We start from the raw sequence: 22,675 nt of genomic DNA on the forward strand, positions 1-22,675 counted from the left end.
CAATCAATCAATCAGTCTGGTGTGTGTGTGTGTGTGTGATTTTGAAGAATTGTGGTTCCTAGAGTTTTTTGACAAGGCTACAGTTGGAATTTATGGAGAGCCCATCTACCCCCTCTCTGTGGAACAGTCTTACAATTGTAGGAAGACTGTGGAACTAATATTTGTAGGCCTTGAAAACAAACATGCTCTGTTCAGTTGACCTGATGATAAAGGCCATAAAGAGCCAGGTTAATTCCAGGACTCGGGAGGTAGAGGCAGGTGGATCTCTGTGAGCTCAAGGCCAGTCTGATCTACGTAGCAAGTTCCAGGCTGGGCAGGCAGGACCCATAATGAAAACCTGTAATAATAATAATAATAATAATAATAATAATAATAATAATAATAATGATAATAATATCATTATCAAATCAGGGAAGCTCATAGCATTCTGGAACAGAATCTTGGCTTTTGAAGGGGTTTTTATTTTCATGTCTAAGTTTATCTTCTTCTGACTGCACATATCACAAAGCATTAAAAATTCTAGAGGCTTCTCTTTACACTTTTGATGTCTTGATGACCCTTTTCGCATAGCAAAATCTCGAAGCATACCTCTTGAGAACCGATTTTACCTAATTTGTCGATCATAAATGTGAGAAACAGTCATTACTGAGCAGCGTGTCCTTTTGTTTAATGCACACGGAATCGCCTGTCTCCACAGGGTGTGGCCAACGCCTTCAGCATGGCCTATCATTACGTGCACAGCAGGGAACACATCCTGCACACCGTGCTCACGGGCATCAGGTGGCTCTTCGGCATCACGTCCGGCATCTCCTCCGTCACCACCTGCTTCATTGAACCTAGCTCAGAGCAGGTAGGCAAAGCCGGGCCGAGTGACGCCCCTTTGATACTATACAATTATTAAATATCAATGTCCTGTTGCTATGTAAGGGTCGTATTGTCTGGGGTGTGACTCCGAGGTGGAATTTGATCCCAGAACCACACACACCAACAGAAGTGAGTAACTAAGATGCTAATCCCACACTCAGAACTCTTGGCTGCACAGTGCTCCGGATGCTTGATGGAGACGTTAAGACTTTCTTGTCTCTGCCTCACTCCTGGAGGGGGATTAGGAATGGGAACAGGAGCTTCGGTTCTCCTCAGACCTAGACTAATCCATCCCACCTGACAAATGACCAGCCCAGTAAGGCCAACGTGGGGTCTGAGAAGGATTCAGAAGCATCTTTTCAAGGTTTTAAGGAATAGAACAACTAGGGCAAATGGCCAAAATATCCCAAATCAGTAAGCAAGAAGCATGACTTGCCAGTGTTTAATTTTAGTATCTTGACAGCATGGACAAAACCACAAGGGCCATGGACCATCTGCTCAGGACCATTTATAGGGATGAAAAGGACCATGTTGAAATGTTAGGGGAAAGACAGTCATCCCAGCAGCCAGGGTCTTAGCAATGGCATGGCCAGGCAGGGACCAGAACAGCTTTCGGAAGTTGGTTCTCTTGTAACCACACAGGTCTCAGGGATCAAACCCGGGTCATCAGGCATTGCAGTAAGTGTCAAGTTCCCTTGCTTACTGAGCCATCTCATCAGCGCTCCCCCTCCCCGAGAGGGGTTTTTTGGTTTTGTTTGGGGTTTTTTTGTTGTTGTTGTTGGTGGTGGTGGTGGTGGTGGTGGTGGGTTTTTGGTTTTGTTGTTGGGTTTTTGTTTGTTTTGTTTTGTTTCTCTGTGTAGCCCTGGCTGTCCTAGAACTTGCTCTGTAGACCAGACTAACCTTAAACTCAGATTCACCTGCCTCTGCCTCTGCCTCTGCCTCTGCCTCTGCCTCTGCCTCTGCCTCTGCCTCTGCCTCTGCCTCTGCCTCTGCCTCTGCCTCTGCCTCTGCCACCACCGCCCAGCAATAAAGGGGTTTTAAATATGACTTGAAGTGTCTGTCAGACATCTAGGTGGAAGTATTGAATGAGACTTTGGGTACATGGCCTGGGCATTTGAACAATGACCTTGCTAAGGTAGTAAAGCCTGGCCATCACATTGTCAGAATTTTCTCCTTGCCTCTGTGTTCTTCACAACATGACTTAGTTTCCATTTCAAACATAAACACTTTTCAGCTGTCTCAAAGGCTCTGTTAAGGGGACAGCAGAAGGCCTGGCGGAACCCAGCCCATGGCCAGCTTCCAGCTTCAGGACGAACATCCCCTCCGGCTTCCCCTAGAGCAGTGGTCCTCAGCCTTCCTGACCCTGCCGCCCTTTAGTACAGCTCCTCACGTTGTGGTGACCCCGACCGTGAAATTATTTTTGCTACTTCATAACTGTAATTTTGTTACCGCTATGGACCGTAATGTACATATCTGTGGGTTTTGATGGTTTTAGGCGACCCCTATGAAAGGGTCATTCCATCCTTAAAGGGGTTATGACCCACAGCATAGAGCATAGCTTAAGTATTTAAATTTGCAACCTCCCTTTGGTCAAACAAAATTTTTTTTAACTTTTTATTGGTTCTTTGTGAATTTCAAATCATGTACCTCATCTCCCCCACCTCATTCCCAACCTCCACCCTTGCAACCTTCACCCCCAACATTGAAAAAAACCACTGTGGAAGCTGCAGTGTGTCACAGTGTGTCCCACAGTATGCCCTTTCGTCCACACATCTTCACTTGCAAATGTTCATCACAGTGAGTCTTCTGGCCCGAGGCCTCTGGCTTCTGCTACTCCATCAGTCCTGGATCCTCCCTGGTGCTCCTCTCTGATATCCTGTTGTTGGCCTGTGTCATGGAGATCCTGCAGCTTTGGATCTGTGGGACCAGCCCCTTCATGAGCTCCAGCAGTTCATAGACGAGGTAGATGTTGGGGTGAGCCAGCTCAAAGCCCCGGATCTGGGCCTGGCTGGTATCTGAGCTGCTCAGCTCACCAGCTCTCCTCTTCTCTTGCCCTTGGGCTGGCTCAGTCACCCCACAGCCAGAGCTCTATTGTGCTGCCCAGATGAGGTGCAGGGCCTGCTCTCCTGAGTCCTATAGCAGGGGTGTGCCCGACAACATTTTACACAACCCAGTAAGTATAAGAAAGGTTTACAGGGGCTAGAGTGATAGCTCAGTGGTTAAGAGCACTGGCTGCTCTTCCAGAGGACATGAGTTCAATTCCCAGCACCCACATGGCAGCTCACAACTGTCTGTAACTCCAGTTCCAGGAGATCTGACACTTATAACACAGACACAGATGTGACACAACACCAATGCACATAAAATAAAAATAGGTTTACAAATCCAGTATTTAGTAATCATAAGCCATAAATTTCTTTTTAAAGATTCTTTTGCTATACATATAAAGAGAAAATTTGCAAGCTAATGAGATGAATGTGTGTACTTACTTTTCTTACTCAAAGAATTAAAATCTTGACTGAATATTTGATGTTGTAGCACAGAGAATATTTCCACACTTCTCAGGATTGATTGATGTGTTGATTTTATAATCACCAATCTAAGAATACAGCTTTATACCAATCCATAATACAAAAGGCAGAAGTATGACGAAAACTGTATCCTCGTCCCACATTAAAATCTATTTAACATTTTTTTTACGAAACTCAAATGAGCAACTCAAACAGCAATTTCTAAAAAATCAAATATTGTAACATAACATAATCCAAAGGTGTACTAATTTGATCCTGACATGCTTAGAAATAATGGCAGAAAACCCACAGAGTCAACGGACCTGAGTCTGGGCTGACGACCGGGGAGCCTGAATGGGTCTAGCCTAGGTTCTCTGCGTGTTATGCTATGGTTGTGTAGCTTGGTCGTCTTGTGAGACTTCTGAAAGAGGGAGCAGCGGCCGTCTCTGACTCTTTTCCCTGCTTTGGGGATCCTTTTCCTCCTGCTGGGGTGCCTTTTCCAGCCTTAATGTGAGGGGAGAGAGATGCCAAGATTGTTGGATATCCGGGGAGACCTGCCCCTTTCTGAAGGGAAACAGAAAAAGAGTGGATCCGAGGGAAAGAGGGGAGAGGAGAGGCGGGAGGGGAAACTGTGGCTGGGGTGTGGTACATGAGAGAAGAAAAAATAAATAAGACTTTGCTTCCCACAATTAAACGATTATGTTCCTGTGAGGGCCGAAAACACTGCACTTTATGACACAGTAGAAGTGAATCTGGGCTAAGGTGCTCAGGCAGCGTTCCTTGGTGTTGCTTGGCATGACATAATGTACATGTTGTGTGTCACATGATGTAACACTGGCAAGAGCTGCTGGAAACATCTCAATTCATTTTGATTTTTTAATGAATTGTTGGTCGATGCGCATCCAGAAAGCATTGAATTGTTCCCTTACATCCAGCGAGTTGCAGCTCACATGCAGAGAGGCTATATAAGATGTATCCTAAAGGCTAACAACTGCTTAGAAGTAAGGGAAATAAAGATGAAGCAAGGAGAATGGAAAAAAAAAATGTTGGTGCAGTAGGAAGAGAACCAGGGGAGAGTGAGGCCCTCAAATACACATGAAGAGAAGCTTCTCAAGGAGTGAGTGTTGGTACCTGCCCCAGGACAGCCAGTACTCAGACAGCTGCCTCCAGCGCCACTACAATGAACACATGTATGATGGAGGAAAGATGGAATACACTGTGAAGAGACAGAAGAGCCATGTCTGGGTTTGTGGTCCTGCCCTAGCTGGGGTCTGTGTCGGTGTCTGCGGCCCAAGTTACCACCAAAGGCCAAGCAGATGCTTTTGGTCTGTGCTGCCATTGGAGATCATGTGGGTGTCCGAGAGCTGTGCTGCTGTGGGGCACATGCTGGTCTGAATGGCCTGTGCTGCCATCTGACGCCACGGGGACATCTGGGCCCAGGCTGCTGCCCAAGGGACATGTCTGGGCCCATGGTCCTAGGGCTGCCAGGGTCTGTGTTGATGTCTTGTATACTTCCAAAGGCCATTCCTGGTCTAGACTGCCGCCTGAAGGCACTGTGCCGAGCTGCCTCTGCCCCTCACCTGAGCAGCACAGTAGAGCAGGTGCAAACTCTGAAGAGCTGGCCCCATGCCTCTTCTGCCATGGGATGGTGCCGGCGAAGGTGAGATGCTCCCTTCCCTTATCCCCCACTGCATGTGGCAGGGGTGAGCCAGCCCCGAGGTCATGAGAGCAGGAGAGCTGTCCCTGCCCCTCACTGTTGACAGCACTCATGAGAGCGGGCCCTGCACCTCACCTGGGCATTACAGTAGAGCTGGCCCTGGTGGCAAAGGTGCCAGGTGAGCCTGCCCCGAGGACATGGGAGCAGGGGAGCCCCTGGCGGACTGTGGCATTGGATGAGCTAGCTGGGGCAGCACTGGAGAGCTTTGAGCTGGCCCACCTTAACATCTCCCCCATCTGTAAACTGCTGGGGCGCATGAAAGGGCAAGTCCTGCAGATCCAAAGCCACAGGATCTCCATGACACAGGGCAACAACAGGGTATTGGAGGTGAGTCCCTCAGGGGATCCAGCACAGATAGTGTAGCAGAAGCCAGAGGCTTCAAAACAGACCAATGACTACTTGTGACGAACATTTGCAAGTACAGATATGTGGACAGAAGGGTTACTGTGTGACACAGTAACAGCAGCTTCCATGGCAAAATGTTTTTTTCTCTTATTTTGTTTTATTTTGTTGAGGAGGTTGTAAGGGCAGATGGAGGATATGAAGAAATGGGGAGATGAATGGTATTGGGGTGCATGATGTGAAATTCACAGAGAGTCAATAAAAAGGTTGTGGTTTTGTTTGTTTGTTTTGGTTTGGTTTTTTTGAGTGTTATGGAGAGATGGCTCAGTGGTTAGGAGTGCATCCTGCTCTTGCAGAGGACAGAAAGTCAGTTTCCAGAACCCATGTCAGGTGACTCACAATCACCTGGAACGCCAGCTTCAGGGGATGTGATGCCTCCAGTCTTTGAGGCACCTGTACCCATAAATACATAGACCCACATAATTAAAAATAAGTCTTAAAAAAGAGAAAGGGCTGTAGAGATGGCTCAGAGGTTAAGAGCATTGGCTGCTCTTCCAGAGGTTCTGAGTTCAATTCCCAGCAACTACATGGTGGCTCATTACCATCTATAATAAGATCTGGTGCCCTCTTCTGGCATGTAGGCAGAACACTGTATACATAATAAATAACTCTTAAAAAAAAAGTGTGGTGGCAAACACCTTTAATTTCAGCACGGGAAAGGCAGAGACAAATGGATCTTCATGAGTTCAAGGCCAGCCTGGCCTAAAAAGCAAGTCCTAGCCAAAGTTACATAGTGAGACACTGTCTCAAAAAGAAAAAAAGTGAATGTCCAACAAATAAAATGTTGCCAAAGAGTGGATGCTGAAGACTGGTATTTAACCAATAGACATGACAGTGACTCACTCAGAACCTGGACAAGAGCTGTGGTGTTGTAGTGACCTCATGGAAGAATATTTTTTTCCTGCATTTACTTTCCATGGGCCTTCACGTAGTTTCTAAATGTTTCACAGTGTTTTTTGTTGTTTACCGAGATGGTATCTTACCTGAGCTGGCTTAGAATTCACTATGTAGCAGAGGCTAACCTTCGGTTTATGACCCTCCCATCTCCACCTCCCAAGCGCTGGGATAACAGGCATGTACCACCACAGCAGGCCCACAATGCACATTTTAATATGAGAACCACGGCTTATCCAGCCGTGGTGGCGCATGCTCTTAAGCTCTGTACCCCGGAGGCAGAGGCGGCGATCTTTATGAGTCTGAGGCCAGCCAGGGCTACACAGTGAGACCCTGTCTCAAAATGAAACAAGCAAGAAACAAAAACATAAGCATACGGCTTTGCCAGATAATTTTTTTTTAATCTGTGTATTAAAATAATCTTACTCTTTTGAAAATTTTCGCTTTGGGGATGCTGTTCTTTCAATGGCCGAGAATATATACAACGCCAATATCCTTAAAGCCAGAGCTCATCTACACTTTCCTAGCTCTTCGCTCAGGACCCATCCCCAAAAGGTCCAGTCGCTACTTTCTAAAGAGATGCTACCCTCTCTTCCAGGAAGACTACGCTTTGCGCAATACAATGGTTACAGATTCTCTCGGCCTCGCGGAAATTCTTACTCGTTCCCCCGTCATCTCGAGGAAGACGTGTGTCTTCAGGTATGGAGGACACAGGGTGGCTCTGCCTGCCGGGGTCCTGGATCTGAGACCCAGCCTCTGCCTCTCCCGGCACGCCGTGCCTGGTTCCAGCGCTCCTTCATCTGTGTTAAACTTACCAAGCATCGTCTACCCCGTTGGCGGTTCTACGCACAGTTGGAACCTGTGCGTTCTTCTCACCGCCAGCACAAACAGGGCAGGCAGCGCTTGCTTTTGTTTGTTGCTGTTTGCTTCCTTTTTAAAGCTCCCGCTGAGGCAGCGGTGTAGGCCCTGCCCAGATGCCCACCGTGCCCCTGGCTGTACTTCCTGCAGGGGGACTTCCTCTAAGGAAGTGAGCTCAGGTGGTTAGAGCCCCTTAGCACTTTCCCGACGCCCCAAACGCCCGCCCGTGACAGCCCACACTAGGACGCACACACGCTTGCTTGCCTCCCAATAAGACTTATTTTTGGTACAATTGATATCCTAAGATCACCTTGGGACTACACCGGGCAGACTGGGCCTGTTAGCTCCTTCCTGTCTGCCTGTTCCTGCTCCTGCTCCTGGTTCCTCACGGGTTTCTCCGTTTTTTCCGGTGGCATCAGCATCTTTGTCTCAGGCTCTGCCTTTAGGGAACCTTCCAGCATTCATCATAAAAACAAAAACAAAACAAAAAAACAAACACCTTCAGATAAGTCTAACTACCCCATGTTAGACTCAGAGGCAGAGCCTCGTGATGCACCCCGAGGCTGCTACTGCTACCTTACGTGAGCTTGTCAGGGGAGGCTCTCCGCTGAAGGGGTGTGCATGCAGAGATGCCAAAGGACAGAGTGAATGAAGATGGTGGGTGCGACCTTCAGGCAGATGAAAGGACAATGGCGGCCACAGCGGGGTGGGGTGGGCCGAGGGGATAATTCGATCTGTCTGAGTGGGATGCCGTGAGCAGGCCGGCGTGTAAGAGAGCTGCGCTCATCTGCTTTGTTTCAGGGACTTCCTCTTTAAATGCACAGACACCTCAGATGTGGTTTTGGCTTCTGCTGGGGGAGAGACCCACATTGTAATTCCAATTCGCCAGAGAACGAGAGAGGCTATGGGAGTCCTTGACATTAACATCGGCCGGAGCAGGATGTTGGTGTTTCAAGAATACAAAGATCTACAGAAAATGGTGAAGATGATCCAAAACGTCGCCGATGAACTACTGGGCGAACTGTCTGGAGAAATCAAGAAAAATGAGGTCATAGGTACTGTGGATACGGTAACAGTCTGCTTTCATGGTTTGCTCAGAGGAACTCACAGACACAGTGCACTTTCCAGAGTTAATCAGTTCACTCTGTAGATCTTTCCAGGGGAAAAGAAATCCCTTCTGCAGTCTTAGTCTGGTGGGTACGTATGATCTACAACCTAGCGGAGGGCAAGGGACCGCAGTGACGGATCAGTTGGGGCCTCACGGTCAGAGGTAAGATGGCCCATATTTCTGCGGAGAAACATGCTAACGGTGCAGTTTCGCCGCCTTCGCCGTAACCTTCCAAGGCCAACAGCGATAGCCCGGTTCACAGGTGAGGAAAGTGAGATTCAGTAAAAATAAGCAGCGTGTGGTAAAAGCTGCACTTGAACTTGATCTTTGCTGTTTCCCCCCACAGTTTTACACAGCATCACATACTTTGAACATCTCGTTTTACAGATGAAAGAGCTGCAACTTACATAGCTGAAATGAATTTTTCCAAGATTCAATAACAAGCCACTGGCTGGGCCAGGATCCGCCCCCGGCTCTTGTGACACTATGTAGCCTAGGCCACCCTTAGCACAGTATCATCTAAGAGGGTGGCTGAGAAGCCAACAAAGACCCTCCCTCCGCTAGAATCAAACAGAGTCAGTCTAACACTGTGTGGGGTTAGGGGAAAGCTTCATAGCTGTTAGGAAGAAAGAAGGGCAGGCGTAGCGACGAGAGCCTGTTATCCAAGCTGCTTCAGAGTCTAACGCAGGAGGATCACCTAAGCTGAGAAAGAGGAATGGAGAGAAGGGGGAAGAAAGACGGCGCAGGTCCTGTGAGTGTTTGCTGTGTGCCGATCTTGAGACTAAGCACCTTGTATTGGCAGCGCTGGGGACTAACCCCCGAGATCTGCACATCTGAGACAGGGGCGCCACCACTAAGTTACGTCCCTAGCCCCACTTTACTTTTTATTTTTAGGCAGGGTCTCACTGCATGGTCCAAGCTGGCCTTGAACTTCTTATCAAGTTCATGGAAGACCTTGAACTCATAGTCTCCCTGCCTCAGCCTTCCACATAGCTGGGATTAGGGCCTGTGTTACCAGGCCCAAGAAGACTAAAGACTTCATTCATCTAATTTCAATCTCTCACCAAAGAAGTAGGGATTGGCTCTATTCCCACAAAGGAATATATATGTATGTATGTATATGCATACATATATAGAGAGATACATTCATATATGTGTGAATACATATTATATTATATTCATATATATGTATATATATTGTGTGTCTATATGCACACACACACACATATATTCAAAGGACAATATAATTAGTAATGGAGAAAGCCTTCAACCTAAGCCCTAAGTATAAAACTCGGATTTGGGTTTGCTTGATTGTTTTCCAATTTTTATCCCTAAATCATACATCAGATATAATTCTATTTTGCTTTTTTATTTCATGATTAGAGAAACCAAAATGGCTTAAAATCATGGTTTTCTTTTGTAACGTGCTGAGAAGGCTGTGAAGGAGTGGCATGTGTAATTAGAATGTGTGTACCCGCAGAGATGGAAAGGTCAGGAGAGGTCAGGCGGGCTGGAATCCTCTTCTTCCGCGCCATGCTGCAGGAGCTCCGAGAATGCCTGGACACCCTCACGCCCATGGACTTCGTGTCGCTGCTGATCTACGAGCACAAGCCTCCCCTGGACTCACAAGGCATGGATCCTCAGGAGCTGGAAGCCAACGTGGCCCTCGTGCACGACTTCCTGAAAGGGGTCATCTTGTTCTCCCAGCAGGACATAGGCCCTCTCAGCGACTTGGAGTGGCAAAAGTGGAAGTTTGTGAGTCTTTGGCTGTTTCTTCCTGCACAGATTGTACATTCCCAACCCACCCCTGTGCTCACAGGCGTCTGGAAAGCCCACCTTTCGTACTCTTCCTCACAACCCCTCTCTCCAAACCGCATACCCCGAAGCTAACCGTGACCTCTGCCTCTGACAGGGGAGGGGATTCCGCCCGCCGAGGATTTACCCGTGGGGGGATGGCGTAGCTGTGGGGCGGGGGCCCTGGGTTTCTACCGGGTGACCAAATACCCTTTCTCCTCTTCTTTGCAGTACATTAACAAGAACTTAGTTAAGAATCTTTGCGTGTTTGATCCGACTGCTAGCAATGTAAGGGTTAATGTGCAGCTTGTTATGAGATATATCCAAGGTAAGCCTCCACCTAAATATATACTAACAGCAAAAATCTGGGAGAGGTCTCCATTAGAGTAAGACAGACGGTTCTTAAATTGAGTTTGCGTGAAGGTGAACAATTGCATGTGTTTTCTAAAAGAAAGGATACAGTCTAGGATTTGCGCACTCTCCTAAGGTGTCTGTGCAATACATGAGAACCGGAAAGCGTGCTGGCGCCACTCACTGTCAGCATGCACCTGACTCAGCTTGTCAGCAGCTCTCACTACCGAGGAGGCTGCGTCAGGAGGGCCACTTCAGAGGTTCAGGCCCAGCCAGGGCGACATCGTAAGACCTTCAGCTCATCTCAGCACAAACAAATGGGAGCTTGCAGTGAGGGCCGGAACCCTGAGGAAAACATCTGCTATTTTCAGCTACACTAAAGAACAAAAACTCATTGGTGTATACAAGATGGCAAGGCGAGCCTTTCCAGGAGAGTCAGCAGGACGACACAGGCGGGCAGGCTCTCCCCTGCGCTGGCCTGGATCCCTCTACCAGCCTCCCCGGGCCCCCTTGGCAACTTAGGAAAGACTAACCGCTGACTGTATGTGCCAGGCAGTCGCAGAAGGACCTGCAAGCCCAAGGCCAGTCAATGCTGCACCTGAGACTCCAAAACAGACAAAAACTGCCCCACCCTCCTCCCCCGAATCTAACCAGAGAACCAAGGGAAAGGACCAGCAGCTAGTGGGGGGGGGGTAGACTGACCTGGAGCTAGGCATCCTGGGGACAGATACAGACCTCTCCGGACCCCCTGAATCAGGTCCTCCCCTTCTCCTCTCCTACTCAGTCTGGAGACTCCAGCATGTCACAGACTTTCTGGGCGACTGTGGGAACCTCTGGGTTCGCGGGCACCGCAGCCCCGACTTCTCCAAGGACCTGGGCCTGGCCGGTCCACACCCTGCAGGTGCGAGGCCGTAATAGGCCCATCCCCCGCCCGGGGAGAGGCAGAAGGCTCCTCCCGCCGCAGGGCACCGACGCCTCAAAGGAATCTCTTCAGGCCCTGCTTCAATCCGCCTGCCAGAGCCAGCTGCTGTCGCGCGCCCTGCTGGGAGCACGCGCAGATCTGCGCCGTCGGCCACAGCAGCCCCGACCGCGGAAAATGCAGCCCACGGCGTTCGGCTTTCCAATGGTGTCCTCAAACGGCGGAGGTCAGAACTGCAGGCAACAGAAAGGGGCTCCCGCCCCAAGCCAACGACTGGCAGGCAGGCTCCCCTTTCACCGCCACTGCCCTAGCCTTAGCAGTCTGTGGAGCCATCGACGAAGTTCATAGGTCACCCGGATGTGGATCCTCTCACTTGGGTGAAGTTATGTCAAGACGATGTAAGCTTCGTCCCAGGGGCAGGGCAGGGGCCTAGAGAGTGGTTGACGGGCACACCCCGTCCGCCCGAGAGTATTCCCTCTCTCCATCGCTCGGTGTCCGCCTCCCCTTCTCAGCGCCGGGGTTTTGTCTGGCTCGAACCTGTGCAGGCCTGTGTGCTGTCAGAGTCTCTGTGAGTTCACGTCTGTGTCCGCCCTCTTGCGCCTGGAAGACGCTGTTTCCCTGGATTGTCCACCACCTCTGGCTCGTCCAGCCTTCCTACCTCCGCTTCCTCATAGACCTTTAAGCCTCGGAGGAAAGCGTTTGGTGAAAATGCCTCGTTAGGGCGGAGCGTTCCAGACTCTCTCGCCCGTGCTGCACTATCCTAATCGTTTTTCTTCCTCCTGTCTTCTTTTTCCTTGCGTGCTGGGTCTAGGACCAAGCCTGGCACTTGGCTGGGCCAGCACTCCACCACCTCCTCCAGCAGCAGTTTTCTGAGCAAGAATGCTCGAGTCGTTCGCTTCCCAGGCGTTTGTGTCTGAAAACGTTTTCATTTGCCCCTCGTATAGATTTGGGCTTTCCTGGGGGAAAAGATTTTGAACCACTTGGGGGGGGGGTTGTTTTGTTTGTTTTGGGGTTTTTGTTTTTTGTTTTGTTTTCTCAGTCTACATTAAAAGGTCACCAGACTGGAGGAGACTTTAATTTGAAACACATTGGCCAATTGTCTTTCCTCCTCCTCCTCCTCCTCCTCTTTTTCTTCCTCTTCCTCCTCCTTCTCTTTTTCTTCCTCCTCCTCCTCCTCTTTTTAATGAGGTACCAAGCTTGGGATATAAGCCATTTTGTTAGAGTGCTTACTGAGCATGTGCAGAGCTATGGGGAAATGAGTCCTGGTACCACAGGCTTGTAACACCAGCCAAGGTCATCCTTGGTTACATAAGTTCAAGCCAGCCTGGAGTACGTGAAATCCCATCTCAGAGAGAGCAGAGGGGGAGAACAAGAGAAAGAAAGAGTGGAAGGGAGGAAGAAAGAGAGAAAGAAACATGAATCACACTTCACTCACTTCTGCATTCTGAAACACACAGTTGGGTGGTTTGGGTGAGGCATCAAGTTGTGCAATCATCACCACTATCTAGTTTTATAACACCTTCAAGAATAAGCTCTGGCCCCATTGGCACTCCCTCCCTCTTTTCTCAATCTCCTCCCTAGCAACCCCTGGTCTGCTTTCCGTCTGCTGCAGACTTGTCTGTTGTCTTGCCTGTTGCCCCTCCAGACTTTTGATATAAATGGGATTATACAATAGGTTGCCTTTTGTGTCTGGTTTGTTTCACTCATCATAGTGTTTTCAGGGTTCATTTACTCTTTAGTGTATATTAATTGTTCATTCTTTTCTTATGGCTTAATTATCTATATAGGGATATGCTATATTTCATTTCTCTACTTATTGGCTCATGAGCCTCTGGTATTTTTGGGTTTGGCTCTTGGGATTGTGTTGCCAGGAACATTTTCTTACAGTTTGTTTATGGACGTGCATATTCTGTTCTCTTGGGCACAGACCTTAGGAGTCTCTATGGCCTTTTAACTTCCAAGGTTGCTATTGAGATGTTGGACACCTATTTTGTTTCTTGTTTTGCAAATGCTACCTTTGCTTTGCTTCTCCTCAGAAGCTATAGACGCATCCCTCTGTCCCCAGAGTTATGAAATTTCATAACGATGAGCCTTGACGTGGCTATTTTCACCCACTGGTCTGGGTACTTGCAGGGCCTTGTCAGTTGTGAAACACAGGTCCTCCCCTCCTGGGTGCCTCCTTAGCATCAAGGCTGCCACTAGAGCCTGCAAGCCGTGCGCTGCACAAAGCTGCCCCGCTGAGGAGGAGAAGGGCAGCTAATAACCTAACCTGAATTTCACTCACTTTGTGCCCCAGCGTGAAGCTGTCTGTTTGGAAAGGGGCCTCCTTTTCTTCACATGCCTCTTCTCCACTCAGCCAGAGCGCAGTGCATTTACCCAGGATGGGGGACCTGGAGGCTGATGTAACCCTCTCCTCCCTTCCCTTTGTTCCTCCTTTGTAACACATTATTCAGGTGCTGCTTCTCCTAGACTCAATCTTCAAACTCCTATTTTTACTGGCTACAGTGTAGCTCAGTAGTAGATGTCTTACCTGGCTTGCTTTTCTCCTGTTACTATTCATTCGTCTCTGTTCACTTCTAAAATTCCATTGATTCATCCTTTGCTCATCCACTTCAAAAAGCATTGACCAGGTGCCTGGTTCCGATTTAGGACCTTGGGGGAACAATAGCCAATAAAGCTGATTAAGATCCCTGCTCTCATGAAGCTTGCATGTCCATGACGGCTCATGCCTGCTCTCAGGAGAATCCTCACCACCTGAGCCAGAGTGAGACCTCATCTAAGACAAACAAAACCCCAGGAACCTTAGAGTCCAGAGGAAAGCAGAGAACACACAGCACAGGGCTGGGATAGTGGCAGAGCCCTTTGCCTAGCGTGCACAAAGCCCTAGATTAGTCCTCATTCATACACACACACACACACACACACAGCAGTAAACATAACAGACATATACCGTGATTCTGAGATGCATGCTAGAGTAAGTGCACAGGTCAGACATCTGAGTGCAGTGGGGGGGAAGCGGGGAAGAAGCCAGGATGGAGTTTTGTTTTCTCTTCGGTAGCACTGTGCACCCAGCCTTAGGTCTTGTGTGGAGGAGTGCAGATATAAATAGATAGACCTTGTCAGGAGGTGAGACTTAAGCTGTATAGATACCTCTGTGGAGAGTGCTCCAGGCAGAGCAAAGAGCCAATGCAGAGGTCTTATAAGGCAGGAACACGCAGTGTGCTGACACAGCCAGGAGGACACCATGTCAGGAATAGAGTGAGAAAATTAGAGATACATGGAAGATCAGGCCACGGGTGATGGGGTGAGGGCGTGAGCTGAATCAACCTGGCATCTGTCCGGGCCTCATATCATCATAACATAACATGAGAAAAAAATTTAAGCAGAATTTCAAGCATGGCTTACGCTTTAAAAGAATCGCTCTGATGGTCAGGATAGTGGCTCACACTCCTCACTCGAAAAGGATAAGACCAAAAGGGTCGTGAGTTCAAAAGTCCACCCGAATTACATGGCAGGACCCCATCTAAAAAATAAAATAAGGGAATAAAAGGTCATGGTGGCATCCACTGTTAATTCCAGCACTTGGGAGGCAGATCTCTGTGAGTTCAAGGCTAGCCTGGTCTATGTAATGAGTTCTAGTACCTGGGACTACATAGTTAGAAGAAAAGGGGGGGGATAAAAGGCTCATTCTGCTTCTCATGAGAAGGCTTTGCAGTGGGGTGGGGGTAAGGGGGTGCTCAGAGACCAGCCAGAGGAGCTGCTGCAGGTGGGAGTGGTGCCAACAGAGATGGTAAAGAGTAGTCATAGTCTGTATAGTACAGATTTTGAGTGAACCAAAATGTAACTCCACAGTTTGGGTGTGAAACATGCACAGAGCAAGAGCCCGGGTTGACTCTGGAGGAACGGAGGAGCCATCAGTGGAACTGGGGACCTCTGTAGGGTGGGGTTCTGCCAGGGGAAGATGAAGAGTTCAAACCCGGGGCTAGGAAGATGGCTCAGCTGCTCCTGCTTGCTCTCGCAGAGGGCTGGAGTTCAGTTGCCGGGCACCCGCATTACACAGCGGCTCACAACCACCTGTAACTCCAGTTCCAAGGGATCCAATGCTCTCCTCTGCCCTCCGTGGGCACGCACATGTGTGCATCTATGCACAAACACATACACAAGGATAAGATAAATTAATATTTATTCATTCATTCATTTATATTTTGGGATTTTCAAGACAGTGTTTCTCTGTGTAGCCCTGGCTGTCTTGGAACTTAACTATGTAGACCAGGCTGGCCTTGAACTCACAGAGATCCACCTGCCTCTGCCTCCAGAGTGATGGGATTGAAGGCATGTGCCACCGCGCCAACTGATAATTTTTTTTAAGAGTTCACACTTTGGCAAGCTGAGGCTAAGGTGTCTGTTTACTGTCTGAGCAGAGGTATGCACGCGTTGCTAGAAAAAGAAATCAGGGATTTTGGAGAAAGCTCTAGGTGGGGATATAAAGTTGAGATCTGCTGGCTCGGAGATGATTCCCAAAGGGAGAAGCGGAATGAAGACAGTTCTGTGCCCGCCTTATCACGAAGGGCGCACAGCAGCAGGGGTGATAGGGAGCTCGCTTCACTAAACCACGCGTTTCCGTAGAGGCCAATTGCACTGAGCAGAGTTCGCACACTTGATGTATGACCATCTCGTGAAAAGTTCAGAGCGTGTGCTACCGGACAGCAGGCGTGCTCACAGTGGGAGGGGAGCTGTGTGCCCGCAAGAACTCTGTACGCATGGTGGAGCAAGCTTCCCCTCAGCTGCAACAACTCAAAACCTGGGTTTCTTCCTTGGTCAACACCCACCCTTTCCTGAAGGGCCCAGGAGTTATGTGACAGTGCCTTTGGGAAGACATCCAGTCAAGAGTGACTCACTAAGCCAACGGCCCCGGCGAAGTCCCCTGCCCATGTGACACTGCAGCCGGGATTCACGAGCGCGCTGCCCCGCTGGTCTTCAGCGGATTGTGTCCAGCAGTCATGCTAGAGGACCACAGTGTAAGATGACTCGGGGAGCGTGAAGCGACAGAAAGAGAGAAGGAGAGCTAAAGAAACTGACAGGCAGGAAAATGGCTCAGGAGACACCGCTGCCCTTGAGGTAGTCGCAGCTGAAGGAAGCAGTCCAGCTTTTGAACTCGAAGTTAAATACTTCATTCTCTTTGCTTTGCCTGTTTTTTTATTAATTGTCTATGCTTCCCGCAGGATTTAGCTTAATTAATCCAGTGTTGGAGCAGAGATCCACAAATTGATGTTTAATTTTAAAATATGCTTTTTATAGTTCAATATTTCCAGCGCAATGAATTCCCCGTGTAATTAAAAGTCTGATTAAAGTAAAAGCTTTCTGAATACATCCCTGAACGTTAGTCAGTGGCTCACTCTGAATCCTTACAGCTTAAATGTGTCTTTAATAATTGCCATAAATATTGCCAAAGCAAGTCAAAATGGTCGTAATTTCACAGAGTCACAGCAGAAATAGAAGACGACGCCTGGGGCTCGCTCCGCGGGGGGCGTGGGCTGTCTGCCAACCGGGCGATGCGAGCCCTGTCTACCACACGAGGGCAGTGCGGCCAGCGGTACAGTGGCCCACCGCGGGCTGCAGACAGGCCTCCTGAGCGGCCTCCTGAGCGGCCCCTGCGAATCCCTGGAGAGGCAAGGGAAGCCGGAGCTGCCTCTTGGACAGCTTTTGGCCCCGGTAACAATAGATCAGGAAATAAGGAACAGGGGCTTGGGAAAGAGAACGACCTCTCCCTCCATCCTCCCGTCCCTGAATCACCAAGATGGTTCAACCGTGGTCCCGCCGCGATCACCGACAGTCACGGATGGAACCGAGCTGTTTTATCTCAGAAAATTAGCTGGGACAGGTACTAAGTGTCCTGGGCTGAACTTTGCTTTTATTTAATTTAGAATCATAACACTGGGACATTAAGATAATGAGAGTAATCTCTGGAAATCTGTAATATTTCTTTGTAAAGTTTCCAGGAAGCTAATTAGCACAAAGAGGGATCAATGATGGCAAATGGGCCCTCGATGATTTAAGTAGGTATTTTTATTGGTCTAGAATTACCCATAAAGTGAGATGAATCAGATATTTCTAATGTGTTCTCATGACTAGCATCTGTTCTTGTTTTTATTCATAATTGTCACTAATATTATTGAGCTATAATATGGAAAAACTTTTAGGACTTGAAATAAAGAAATTAAATTATCCCTTAATTTAATGTTGTCTCAATTCAACATTTATTGAACACTTACAATTGAATGAGAAAAAACAGTGCTTTTCTTTCTCTCTTCCTGTGTGTGTGTGTGTGTGTATAAAAAGAGAATGTTAGAAAATTAAATGCAGCCACATGTTTTAAAGTCAGCTTCAAGTAAAAATGAAGATATGTGAAAGGCACAGAACTTTCCTGTTCTATCCTGCACCTTAGCTTGTAGAGGTGCTTTCAAAACCACCATAGAGCCAAGCCCAGTTCAGGGACGCGCACTCCTTGTGTCTAGGAGACAAGGAGGTAAAACTTGTTCTGGGTCTGTGCGGTGGCTCTGTGAGTAAAGGCTCCTGTTGCCAAGCCTGAAACCTGGATTTGGTCTCCAGGCCACATGCTGGAAAGAGAGTACTCCTGCAAGTCTGTCCTCCCATCTGCACACACGAGCTACAGCACATCCGTGTACACACGTACGCACGTGCACACACACATACACACACAGACTTCAGCAAAAAAGTTTTCTCATTTGCCCTCATAATATTCACAAAGTATTATTCTTATCTTTACAAAAAGATGGACAGGCTCAGAGCAAGTAAACGATCTGTTTAAGCTCACAAAATTAGTTGGGATAGAGCCAAAATTAGAACTCAGACCTGCTCAGCTCTAAGGTACTCTTTCCATTGGACCATTTTATTTAGATATTAGTCATTGGCTCCTGGGGATCTTCAGGAATAGCAGCTAACAGTTTTCCACAGTGCACAGTAACTATATATCTTGAAACAATTTTTAATTAAAGAATATTTTAAATACAGTAGTAAAAGCTAAAAGCACTGTGTATTCATCGTAAAATAATATTTTATGCCAACCTTAGCATTCCTTGTTTGAGTCGGTTTCATTTTACTTTGTTTTCGAGTGCCAGGAAGTGGTCCAGGGCTTTATATGTGCTAGGCAGGCGCTCTACCACCTTAGCTACATCCTCAACCCTTTTTAAATGTTGGTTTAAAATAGGGTCTCACCAAGTTACCCAGGCTGGATGAAAACCAGCGTAGCCAGCGCAGCCCACACTAACCTCAAACTAGCAGGCTTCCTGACCGAGCCTGCCAAAAAGCTGGGTTCCAGGGATCACCATGCCCATCTGGGTCTGGTGTTTTGAAGACATGAACTCTGATGGGAATAGGCAAACCCTTCTACCTCTTCTGATCTCATTCTCTTTCCTCAGAACGTGATTGTGACGTTGGTACTTACCAGTTTCATGCCTGATCTATTTCTTTTACTACATCTTTTTGCTTGTTTGTCTTTCTGTCTTGTTGTTTTTCTAGACAGGGTTTCTCTGTGTAGCCCTGGCTGTCTTGAAACTGGCTCTGTGAGTTTCCAGGCTGAATTCCAGGCTGGCCTGGAATTCACAGAGACCCACCTGCCTCTGATCCCCAAGTGCTGGGATTAAAAGTGTGCGGCACCTGACTTCCTTTTATTAAATATGAATTTATAAATTCTACAGTTCTTTAAACTTTCAAGAGTTATACCCAAATACATATAAGATTCTATACATTATATGTGCGTATGCATATATATGTGTGTATATAGAATTATTTCCAGTGTTAACTGCTATGTATTAATTACATGAAAATATCAAATTCCATCTACCTTTTATAATTAAGATACTGCTATGACTTTGATTCACAATATATCAAATGAATTTTAATCATATTTTAATTTACTCTTAAAAATTAAAGTACAATCGTATCTATACTAACTTCTCCTTTTCTTGACGCAGATCATTCTCGAACCGAAGTATGGAAATTTGGCAATCTTGTCATCGAGCTCTTGTACCACTGGATAAACATTTGTTTAACTCTCATAGAGATAAAAAATAAAAAAGATGGTTCTATTATACCCCCACTGCCCAGGAAAAGTGAGACCTCTATTTCTCAAAAAATCTCAAAGAAGTCCTTGTCCACCGAAAGCTAAGGACTGGTGTTGTGTTTAGGACTTGTTGCTTATGTCCAGTGCTGTTGAATGTGAAACCTTTTCTGGAAAGGAAGGTCCCACAGACACACTCTGCTCCCAGACACTCTCCTTAGCTCTCTCACACCAAACGTGCGAAGGGGAAATTTTATCTAAAGACTGCATCTATGGTGGCCATAACCAAACATACTTGAATATGTAATAGAATGTATTCAAATTTCTCCTTTTAGTTTAAGCTTTCTGTATGACCTGAGACTACTACGGCTGTTTGGGAAGTTGCTCTTCATTGTTTTAAAAGCAAAATAAAGAATACTGAGGATGTGGGGAAGAAGTGGCAGCTTTTGCATCTAAAGAGTATCAAACAATAAAGATTTTAAAGAAGTAGACTTGTAACTTGTTTTAGAATTTTTTCAAAGACTCTCCAAACAGTCCTTCTCCACACCCCTTTGTGGCTCCTTTCCTGAACAAGGTTAAAGTCACTTTTATATCACTGTTTGTTTGTTTGTTTGTTTGTTTGTTGAGACAGAGTCTCTATATATTTCTGAGGCTGGCCTGGAACTGGACACATAGCCGAGGCTGGCTTTGAACTCCTAATCCTCCTCCCTCAGCATCCTGAGTGCTCTGAGTATAGGCAGATACCCTACCACAGGTGCATTTTAGTGAACAGAAGTTTTTGTGGAAAATGTCCATGACTCACAGAATAAAGAAAACATCAGTTTGGGGTTTGTTTTTTTTTTTTTTTTTTTTTTTGGTTTTGGTTTGGTTTTTCAAGACAGGGTTTCTCAGTGTAGCCCTAGCTGTCCTGGAACTTATCCTGTAGACCAGGCTGGCCTTGAACTCAGAGATCTGCCTGCCTCTGTCTCCCTAGCCCTGGGATTAAAGGCGTGCATGACCACCACCACCTGGCTGAAAGCATCAGTTTTAATAACAAAAACTTCTCAAGTTCTACAGCCACAAAAGAAGGTATATTTGCTCAAACCCATTATTACAGCAAACTTCACTGCCATGCGATGAGATTTTTGTCTTCATAAGACGATATCTGATGACAAAGTCCATTTTTAATAAAAGTTGGGAAATTAAACTTTATTTTCTTTATTAGGGTAGCAGATTGCGACGTGTCTGCGTCTGCAGTATCTTGTAAGTGAAGAGTAGTGGGCGGCCCTGTCCCCTTTCCGGATGAGACGACCATGTTATTACCAGCTACCGGGATGCTCATGAGCTCCTGACCAGTGTTATCACTCATGGCCACTTCGCACTTTGAGGAAGGTATTTTCAGGAATTTGCAGCAACGTTTATAGCAGCAGTGTTTTTGAAAATATTAAGCTGATAGTGGAGTATCTGGATGGCTTCAGAACAAGCTTTTGAACACAAATGATGGTGCAGGCAGCTGGGGAGAGGAGAGGCAGAGATGCTGTTTACACTGTGGTTGTGGGAGTTATAGATATCTTGTATTTTCATGACTTTTCTTCTTGTTATATTTGATTTACTTTTATTTTATGTGTATGAGTGGTTGTCTGACCGCAGGTTTGTGCATTACGTGCATGTAGTGCCCTAGAAAGCCAGAAGAGGGCGCTTTATCCCCTTGGGCCTCTCACAGCCAAACGTGAGAGGCTTTGTAGGTGCAAGGAACTGAACTTTTTCTTGGATGAGCAGCCAGTGTTCCCATTCTGCTGAGCTGTCTCTCCAGCTCCCACAGTTTATTTTATCATTTCAAGTAATAGTCTGAGACAGTTCTCTCTCGTAAGCCTGGCTGGCCCGAAACTTGCTATGTAGAACATGCCGGCCTCAAACTCACAGAGACCGACCTGCCTCTGCCTCCACAGTGCTGGGATCAAAGGCGTGCACCACCATGCCCCAGCATTCTTATTTTTGAGATAGGGTTGCATGTAGCACAGGTTGGCCCAGAACCCTTAAGGTAGCTGGAGATGACCTTGAACTCCTGAATCTTCTGCCTCTACTTCCTGAATGCTGTGGTTACAGGCACAGGTCCATGACCTAGACTAGAGTGCTGGAGATTGAGCCCAGAGTTCTGTGCATGCTAGGTGAGCACTCTACCAGCTAAGATAGATTCCCGATACCTTCGAGGCACTTAATGTGTTTAGAGCGTGTTTGAATTCTAGCTTATTCAATTATTGCCAATAAAGCAGGTGATTCTCTGTGTTTGTTTGTTTTTTCAGGACAGGGCTTCTCTTCATAGCCTTGGCTGTCCTGGACTCACTCTGTAGACTCTGCTGGTCTCAAACTCACAGCGATCCTCTTGCCTCTGCCTCCCTGAGTGCTGGGATCATAGGTGTGTGCCACAGTCCCAGCGTGGGTAAGTGATTCTGATACCATCAGCAATTTATACCTGAGGAAACAAGCTCAAAGAGTGAGTGAGCGGTCAGCTTGCAGGGAGGGCAGTTCACTAACGAAACACCAGAAAGGAAGCACCTTGCTGGGTCTCCAAAAACAGCACATTTATACCGGAAGGGGGAACTACGTTAATGGGAATGCTTGTGGATCTCTGTGTGCATAAACTCACTATGGAGGGTTGGGGGATGGAGGGGTGCCACAGAGGCCAGAAGAGGGCGTCACATTCCCTGGAGCTGGAGTTAAAGGCCGCTTTGAGAGCTGGGAACGGAACTTCTGTCTGTCTGTGACACCGCAGAGAGACTGGCTGAAATGAGGTCTCAGAACTCACTCGGCCACAATAAACACCATATGAATAGAAAACGGTTAAACTAAAGGAGAAATAGAAAAAGGAATATTGCTGCATTTTGTGCTAAGGGCAAAAGTAACACAGGAGAGAAGAGTCCTGACAGGCTTGCCGAGGAAGCAGGAGCTGGACAGCTGGCTCAGAGGGCGCGAGCTCTTGTTCCCAGCACCCGCGTCACAAGTAGCTCAGAACCATCTGTGACTCCAGTTCCAGCTTTCTGCTCTGGCGTCCACATGCAGTGGACAATCACGTGCACACACACAGACGTGCCTGCAGGCAAAACTCTCCTACACATAGTACATCTTTGAAAAGCATTTTAAAAAAGAATGAAGTAGAAGAGGAAGGAGAAATGGCAAGTGTGTGTGTGTGTGTGTGTGT

At 47.4% G+C, this 22,675-nt stretch overlaps 1 protein-coding gene across 1 annotated transcript in view; it reads left to right on the plus strand.

Annotated features, from left to right (window-relative positions):
* Efcab5 (EF-hand calcium binding domain 5) overlaps positions 1-19,699 on the plus strand; it is a 121,125-nt gene extending 101,426 nt beyond the window's left edge. Inside the window, exons 20-25 of the mRNA XM_060388319.1 lie at positions 698-850; positions 6,986-7,086; positions 8,047-8,300; positions 9,834-10,108; positions 10,379-10,475; positions 19,412-19,699. Of these exons, the coding sequence (XP_060244302.1) occupies positions 698-850; positions 6,986-7,086; positions 8,047-8,300; positions 9,834-10,108; positions 10,379-10,475; positions 19,412-19,605 (1,074 nt within the window). The 3' untranslated portion in view covers positions 19,606-19,699. The remainder of the gene's footprint in view (positions 1-697; positions 851-6,985; positions 7,087-8,046; positions 8,301-9,833; positions 10,109-10,378; positions 10,476-19,411) is intronic.
* The last annotated feature ends 2,976 nt before the right edge of the window (positions 19,700-22,675 follow it).

Source organism: Meriones unguiculatus, chromosome 7 (assembly GCF_030254825.1).
Source record: "Meriones unguiculatus strain TT.TT164.6M chromosome 7, Bangor_MerUng_6.1, whole genome shotgun sequence".
NCBI lineage: Eukaryota > Metazoa > Chordata > Mammalia > Rodentia > Muridae > Meriones > Meriones unguiculatus.